This window comes from Rhinolophus sinicus, chromosome 12, assembly GCF_057876585.1.
Source record: "Rhinolophus sinicus isolate RSI-liver-muscle chromosome 12, RSI-T2T, whole genome shotgun sequence".
Classification (NCBI taxonomy): Eukaryota; Metazoa; Chordata; class Mammalia; order Chiroptera; family Rhinolophidae; genus Rhinolophus; species Rhinolophus sinicus.
In genome coordinates this window covers 6,644,649-6,653,740 of record NC_142512.1, presented here as the reverse complement: position 1 = coordinate 6,653,740, position 9,092 = coordinate 6,644,649, and the positions used below count along the sequence as shown (strand labels likewise).

The 9,092-nt window shown below is 41.4% G+C and overlaps 1 protein-coding gene across 6 annotated transcripts in view; it reads right to left on the bottom strand.

Annotated features, from left to right (window-relative positions):
* Positions 1 to 240: 240 nt before the first annotated feature.
* SPECC1 (sperm antigen with calponin homology and coiled-coil domains 1) overlaps positions 241 to 9,092 on the bottom strand; it is a 241,520-nt gene continuing 232,668 nt past the window's right edge. For 5 of the 6 annotated variants that reach the window (XM_019757420.3, XM_088801896.1, XM_074319356.2 and 2 more), the window contains one exon: positions 241 to 3,773. In XM_019757420.3, coding sequence (XP_019612979.3) covers positions 3,684 to 3,773 — 90 coding nt within the window. In that variant the 3' untranslated portion in view covers positions 241 to 3,683. Of the gene's footprint in view, positions 3,774 to 7,070; positions 7,146 to 9,092 lie in introns of those variants that run through there. The other variant, XM_088801895.1, reaches the window with a different exon arrangement.

Below are 9,092 nucleotides of genomic sequence, written 5' to 3'. Positions count from 1 at the left end.
GATCTGAAGGGTGATTTTCACAGGAGACCATAGTCACAGCAAGAGAACTGCGAAAGGGAGGAGCCAGCAGGACTGGATCTCAATCGTCACCAGTAACTTCCAGTAATGCCAGCCAATGGCAGCTGCAGTGCGGATCACAGTCCAACAAGAAATAAGGACATAAGGATGCTTGTTTGAAAACACTGAACGTAAACTTGGCACTTTGAGAAAATGTTAATAAATATCACTGGGAAAAATTCATAATCAGACAGAAACAAAATATATTTATTAGAAATCTTATAGTCACACATCACACACTTTCGTGTTCATAGTTCAGCACCACTCTGTTGGCACATCATGTCCTGACAACGCTCGGTACCCTGGTGTGCTCTGTACACAAATGAGGCGACAGATGTATCAACTGCATTCGACTAGTGTAGTTCAAGTTAGTAGCTACTCAGGATGGAACAGCCAACTCTAACCTGGGTCAGAGAAGTGAAACATCCAGGGAACCTGGGCAACTGAAATATTAAAAATACTTCAAAAAAAGTTGCTAGGTTACATGCTTTACTGCATATCATTGGTAGTTCATTTCAAAATGGCACTCAGGCTTTGGAATGGGAAGAACTGCTGGATTTGGCAAATAGGTTTGTGTTTACCGACTAGGGTCCTCTATGTCCACACTCCAGTGAAATGCCTGCCCTCCCCTCAGTGGGGAAGTGGGAGTGAGGAGATTGAGAGAGTCCGGCCAATCTTTCTGCGGGGAGAGAACACCACAGACATTCGTCACGCCAGGTGGCTGCTCACTTTGGGAAGTGTGTTTTGTGTCACACCTGCGGCATCTATTTTGGATGTTGTCAATAAAAGCTGTAAAACAACAGAATGAAGAACGAAAACCAAAGGCTAACGTGGTTTCTGAAGTGAGAAAGGACGAGGACCAGAGAAGTGTGAATGTGCTTGGTTCCTCAGAACGCTAACCCGGTGGGACAGGGCCCATGGCAGAATTATCCATCGATTAAATTTCAAGTCCACGAAACAACTCACAATGCAGAGAACCATGTCTCTTTATGTCTTTCAAAAACTCCTCCACTCTCTTGGGTCTTGAATTTTGCACAAGTATTTTACATAATAAAAATAACACATGAAAAAAAAAGGCTCTGCAGGACAACCATATAATCCTAAATGTCTGAGTACTGACCGAAGGAAGATGGGAAGAAACATGGATAGTGTAGCTTCTGAAAACCTCAGGACAGAAAACTGGGACTAATACAACTTGTTGATGCTACCTTGTTTTCTAAGTTTATCAATTTTCCACATTCGCCGTGTTCTCTGACCTCTCCAATTAAAAATGGATCTAAGATCTCCACTGTGTGGCCCCACCTGGGTTGGCACAGCGTCCCCCCAGGCCCTGCGGTGCTGGGAGTCTGACCTTGCTCCCCAGCTGCCTTCAGTCCCTCTCCCAGGACCCCGCAGGGCCAGACAAACCTGTGTTTCTCTGAATAGGACACACTTCCTCTCCATCCACGCCCACTGGCAAAGAAAATGGTAGTCAAGGAACTTCCTTGAATTATAAAACTAAATTGTCACATGGCCTTTCTTTTGTATGACATTTGTTTCCTTTTTAACCTGAAGGGAATGGTCCCCAACACAGAGAGAGACTGCTTTGCCCAGAGCTCATGCTGAATCATTTATCACCAAAACAGGGCGCTGGTAATGCTAAACACCCCCTCCAGGTATCCCAAGACCTCAATGCCTCTCCCCCATAAAGCCCAGTATAATCCCCGCTTAAACACAATCACCAACAGCCCAACACAACTACTTGGCATGTCACTTTCCCCCACCGTAAAGGTGAGCAAGGCAGAAGCACAGGAGAAAATGAAAGCCAATCAGTTATGTCAACAAAACACAGATGCATGAAGCAACACAAGTAATAACTTTCAATTGTTCATCAGGAAGGAGTGAGGAGAATTAGATCAGACTGTGCCTCTACCTCCCAACTGAGAACAAAGGGCCAGTTATGAAATCACTGTCACCACGCTGCTCAGAGCTCGCTGCCCTGCGGGCTGATGGAGGCGGCTTGCCCCTCAGTGGATCTCGGCAACTCCAACGACACATAGAACACATCCCTGGTCCCATCCCAGATATCTGGGTTCCACTGATGGGGCAGGTGGGCAGTTGAGTTTTTAACCAGCTCCCCAGGATTGTGATGTACAGCCACAGAGGAGAATCACTGGCAGGGCAGCATGGCAGCCTGAGGAGGACAGATGGGCCCGCAGAGCCGAGCGGCCAGCTCCACACAGGTGAGTACAGGGAGGCCCCGCTCACAGCCACTAGGCCCCCAGCTGTGAGCAAGGGCCTGACCAGCCATCAGAGATTTTCTTTAAGCAATGAAAGCCGTATTGTAGCTCTCAGTGACGTATGGTAAGGATGACCCTTTGTCTGAGGGGCACTAACACAGAGCTAAGGGCACCTCGATCAGCAAGGGATGGGTACTGACGAAGTCACCTCAGATTTACCTGTGTGAACCGCACCCCTTTACTATGCCACGCACCTTTATTTGCCCGACAAGAATACCAAAGAGCCACCAGGTGGTTACCTGCACAGAGGACTTCTGAGGCGACCGGGGCCACTCCAGGTGACCGCAGGATAGCAGAGAAACAGAATTTTCCTTTGTTTAATTATAAACAGACCCATCTCTGCCCATCCCTGAGGGCTTCCTTTGGCCATGCGAACATAAAGGCCTCATGAGGTACTAAAAACTAAGCCTAAAGTGGAAGTATTGTTTAAACTCGTTGTCTGCCCAGTATCCTAAGAAATACACATCTTCAGACTGTTTCATTGTGCAAATACCCAAAGACCCTGGCAGTCACAAGCCATTTTACACGAGTAGCTCTCTGTCAAGTTCTGCACATGGAACAAATATGTGTGGGTGTGAATGGGAGTGTGACTAAATGGGAGGGCAGATGGAGGAGGCGGACAGTTACTGAGGTTCCCTTTCTGCATTCCGGTGCTGGCTGAGCACCGGGAGCCGTGTCCTAGCACATAGCTGCCTGGGACAGTGCACACTGCTCTCCGTAGGACACCCAAAGGGACAGTGCAGCAAACTACCCTTTATTATTCTCACATTTTATCTTCCATCCACAGAATCAAATGAGTGATAACGAGGTCTAAAAAATGTAATCAAGTTCTAGGTGTTAAAATCATTACCTCGAATGTAAGCATATTTCCCCAAAAGGCAGGATTTGTGTGTTTCCAGACCGCTTGAGAGGAAATGTTTCTTTGTCTTTTGTTGGGTGTTTTTTGGAGGAGGGTGCGGGGTAGCAAGGGCAAAGTTTTCATAAAAGTAGAAGCCAGGAGTTTTAATAAAAAGATGACTGATTTAGAAGTGCTGTTTGTTGTGAATCTCAGTGCAGCTCAAGTAAGAAGTCACGTGGTGTGACTGGGGTCTCTTGGGTCTGGAAGGAGGAAGGCCCTGGGAGAGCAACGCTTCCCCAACTTACACTCCAAACGTGTCTGGATTCAAGGTGGGTGCATGATGGAAGCCAGCTCTGTTTCTTATTTGCATGTTGGATCCCCCGCATTGAACCTTCCTTTGAAATCCAGACGGCCAAGCTGTGGACAGGCGGAGCAGGGCCTGTGGAAAGTGACCAGGTGCTTCCAGGACAAACCGCAGGCGGCAGTGGCTGCTGTCAGGCCCTCCAGGTTTATGTCTCAAAGTACTTGTAGATCTGGGCCACGTACTGCATGACGCTCTGCCAGTCGGGCCGGTCTGTGTACAGCATCTCACTGAGCTCCTGCAGCAGAAGGGAAGAGGTCACGGGGGCACGCCACAGGCCCCTTTCCCACAGGGGCTAAGGTCCAGGTCAGACCCTGTGCTGCTTAGAAACCCTCCCCCAGGGACGGACAGTGCAGGCAACACCGAGATGGTGTGAATTGTGATTATTTAAAAGAAAAGCTTTTTCTCCCTATTTACTCAGGAGATACTGTCCCTTTTAAAAAACATTAGATGTGACCTCCCGCCCCGCTCATCTTTTAACATGACAGCATCAAAACAAAGTTTTGGAAAGAGAAAGTCACTTATAATTCCATTATCATAAAAGGATTTCTACTTCTCTAAACTACATTTGAATGTACACCTGTTTCCCCACATATGCTTCCAGCACAGTGGACACACTATTGTGTGCTCCGTGCTTTTCTTATATAACATTTTTCATTCACCATTTCCCACTGTTGCACTGTGTCATTGGCTGTCTTTTTAGTGGATACGCTCTGTCCAAGGGAACTGCTGTCCCATCACTGACATGACCACCTCCTAGCGGTCAATGTGTAGTTTGTGTTCACTTCTTCGTATTACAGACTTTGCAATAAGCATCTTTGTCTGGTATTGTTCCCTTCTGTTGAATTAGTGCCTTAAGATATAGTCCCAAAAATGGGATTACCACAAAAGCCAATTTAAAATGCAACCACTGGTTTTACCAAAATTAAGTGTCACTATTCAATGTTTTTGGTTCCCCTGCTCCCCAATTTAGTAGGCAACATGCAAGCAGAAAGTAGAGGCTGGGAAGTGCCTGTCACAGGGCTAGTGCCCTAGAGACGTGGAACACTTGGTCAAGCTTTCCTGAGATCTGTGCCACTTAACGTGTTTAATATTCACTTGGGATTGAATTTGGATTCTTTTGTGGTCACAACAAAATAGTAGGAAGGGACCCTAATGTAAAGCCAAAAACAGAAATGCTGCAGAAAAATTAGGCGGAACTTACTTAGCACATCTGTTCCGGGGTGGTAAGCCCTGGGCTGGCTAACCCCTGTAATCAGTCATTTATGCTCTGTTTCAACAATATCTAAATATATTTTATCGATTTTGCTCCCTGGTTATACTAAAAAATCATCAGCATATCACTGGTCGTGAGAAAGAGGTGGAGAAGGAATAAGTGGAACGTACCACACAGATACACCTAGAAAAATTGACAAAGAAACAGTTTTCACAGAATACAAGGATAAAAAGTCTCCTTCTACCTAAAATACTGCAGTTATGACTGTGCACACAGACTGATGCATGAAAAGCTAAAATTCTTATAGCAGGAGGATTGTTAATAGGACAATAAATACAAAGAAGAAGTAATCAAGAATTGAGCATGCTATTTAGGAGATAAGCAAGTTCTGAGAAATGAAGGAATGCCTACAAATGCATGAGAGACGGCAAACTTTCCTGTACATGATGGGAAGGATGTGTCTTCCATCCCAGAGAGGATTCACAAGTCTGATCAATATTCACAGTTTTACTCAGACTATCTCACATGACTGAACCTAACAATAATTAAATTAAAAATGTTTTGGTACATCGTCAACATCAGATTTAATGAAAGAATTTAGCACATTTCAGGAAAAGAGAGAGTATGCTGCATTAATAAAAATCTGATAATGTATACAATTTATTTCAATTAGCAGTTAAAAACCTGCCAAGAAAGAAAACACCAGGCCCAGGTGGTTTTACTGGTTAATGATACCAAATACTTAAGGAACAAATAATACCAATTCTACACAATTTCTTCCAGGAAATAGAAGAGGAGGAACAACTTCCTAATTCTATGAAGTCAGCACTATCCTAATACCAAAAACAACCAAACACATTGCAAGAAAACTACAGATCAATTTCTTACATTAACATAGACACAAAAATCCTTAGCAAATATTAGCAAACTGTATCGTGATCAAGTGAGGTTCATCCTAAATATGCAAGGCTGGTTCAGCGTCCATAAATCAATCAACGTAATTCATGTTAACAGACTAAATAAAAAAACAAACATATGATCGTATCAACAGACGCAGAAAAAACATTACATAAAATTCAACAACCATTCATGATAAAAACTCTAAAAACAAGTGGGAATAGAAGGGAATTTCTTTTACCTAATATAGGATATATACCAAAACCCAAAAGTTGACATCATACTTAATGGTAAGAGGCTGAAAACTTTTCCCCTAAGATCAGGAAAAAGGAACAAAGCAAGGTTGTCCTCTCTCACCTTTCCTATTCAACACTGCACCAGAATTTCTAGCTAGTGCAACAAGGCAAGAAAAAACAACAGGCATACAGATGGGACAGGAAGAAATAAAACTGTCTTTATTTACTGAAGAGATGATGGTCTACGAAGAAAACTACAAAGAGTCTACAATAAAACTTCTTGGAACTAATATTCAAGTTTAGTCAAGTTTGAGGATACAAAGCCAATATCCAAAAGTCAATTGCTTTCCTATGTACCCAGCAATGAACTGGATTTGTAACAAACAAACAAACAAACAAACAAACAAACAAACAAACCATTTAAAAAGGAAGGAGAAGAAGAAGAAAAAGGAGGAGGTGGAGATGGTGACAGAGGAGGACGCAGAGGAGGAGGAGGAGAACAACAACAGTATAAATCTAAAAAATCTGTGCAGGTTCTATATGCAGAAAACTACAAACCACTGATAAAATAAATTAAAAATCTAAATAACGGAGATGTATTCCATGATTATGGATTGGAAGACTGACTATCATTAAAATGCCAATTCTTCCCAATCTGATCTATAGCTACAACACAATCCCAGTCAAAATCCCAACAAGTTTTTTTGGTAGATATCGACAAACCGATTCTAAAATCTATAAATGCAAAGGTACTAGAACAGCCAAAACAATTCTGAAAAGAATAAACTTGGAAGATTCGATTTCACGATTTAGAAAGCTATATGAATCAAGATAGTGTGGTATTGGCCAAGAAACAGACACTTGGATCATGTTATTTGTATCTTACCACAGGGGTGAAAAATTGAAAAAAAAAGAGAGAAGCTTTCTTGCCCTTAAGAGCTCACGGTCTTGGGGCGGGGGGAGATGGAGATAAACCCTATAATGAGATAAATTACAACAACAACACAGCATGTCATATATGAGTGTGTGTGTGTGTGTGTGTGTGTGTGTGTGTGTGTACTGTGAATAAATTGTGCTCTAATAGTCCAAGGGTGGCTCAGCTGTCCTGGATACAGGCTCACTGAGAAGCTAAGACACCGGCTTTGGAGTCACCCCACCTGCCTGGACTCCTGCCTTTGCTACTCACCAGCCATGTCATCTTTCATTGAATTGCATGTGCTGTACTGGCCCACACATAAGGAGCGTCTACCTCACAGGACTTCTGGGAGCGCCCAATGAGTCAATACACGGATAATGCCCAGCATATAGTAAACATGAAACACTTGAATTAGCTCTTTAAGTATCTTTTATAAAGTTTATACTACAGCGTAGGCTCAGTTATGCCTAAGAAATCATTTCGATATCCTCATAAAATCCTGATTTGCAATCACCTCCCTCCACAGGTGACCTGAAGAACCTAACCTGTGTGTGTGGTACCGTGTTCCCCGAAAATAAGACCAGGCCGGACCATCAGCTCTAATGCTCTAATGAGTCTTTTGGAGCAAAAATTAATATAAGACCTGGTCTTATTTTAGTATAAGACTGGGTATAATATAATATAATATAATATAATATAATATAATATAATATAATATAATATAATATACTGGGTCTTATATTAATTTTTGCTCCAAAAGACGCATTAGAGCTGATGGTCCGGCTAGGTCTTATTTTCAGGGAAACACGGTAACTGTTCTGGTGCACACACTGGCTTACTCAGTAAGCGACACCTGCACTGACTATATGACCCAGGGTGGGAGTGTCCCCCTCACCAGGATACAAACACATCAACCCTCGGAGGACACACATTCTGGCTGTTTTTACAGTAATAACAATGATGTCACATATCCTCTCCCACCTATTCTTTCTATGAGCAGTTGCTCACAGGTGTCACATGGCAGGCTAAAACTGCACTGTAGCTGAAGAGGAATGCTTGCTAAAATTTGTAGAACACGGTAGAGCTTTCACTTTTTAAAAGTATCATTCTTGCTGATATGTTACAGCCAGAAACCTATATTTACTTGAATATACACATACAAGTGAATATTTTCCCTGACTAATTTAACAATAGAACTTGATAAAAAACTTGGGATTATTACTGCTGCCAATTCTGATTGGACATATTTTAAAAGTATCATGTGTAATTAAATATATTATTTTTCAATCCACACCAAGATATCGAAAAGCAAATTTAATAAAACAGGATGGCATAAACTGTTGATGGCATAAACTGGTTAAATGTTTGCTCACAAACATTCCTAAATGCTTTTGAAATTAATTATTATGTTTGTCAGTAGTTGCTCACAGACATCTGTACAAATGAAATCGCTGGCTCTGACAATTAGGTCAACAAGATGATTTCATTCGCTTCCCAGCTTTCCCAACTTCTGAAGTACATTAGATAAAAATTAGAAAAAAATGTTAAGTTAAAAAGAAGCAAATATTAACTATAACACAAAAAGAAAAATGTATTCTTGTATATAATACGATCTTCCAACAAGTTCTCATTGTATCTTTGATTCCTTACATAAACTATCTGTTGTTACTTGTTAGTTGAGTGTTTCAGAAGGGAAGATAAATCAGGTTCCTGTTACTCCACCCTGGCCAGCGGTGTAAGTAGGTCCCCTCATTACTTTTTAAATTCTCTAGACTCAGATATACATGATAGGAATATCTGTTTCTTAAGGGTTTAGTAGAATTTGTGCTTACTGGATCTTTTGTTTGTATCTTTGTGTGTGTGACTACATTTTAAACAATAACTTCAACTTCTTTTACGGTTAAAGTTCTATTTATTTTTGAGTAAGTTTTGAAAAAATATTTACATTTACTATTTGAAGAAATAAATTTATATTTCTTTAGAAAACTGTCCATTCTGTTTCAAACATGTTGGCATAACACTGTTCACAGTACTAAAACTTCTATGATAGTTATACTTTCACTTTTTCACTTCTCAGATTCTCTACATCCTTTGAGGGTTATGGAAAAGTATGTCACTGTTATTTCAACTTAGATTTTCTTGATCATTAATAAGACCAAACATCTTTTTAAACGTTCACTGGCCATTTGTGAGTTGCCTATTCTAGACTTTGACAATTTCCTATTAGGTTGTCTTTTTTTTTAAATTATTGGTAAACGGAAATGATTTGTAGATTATCTGTCTTTACTTTGT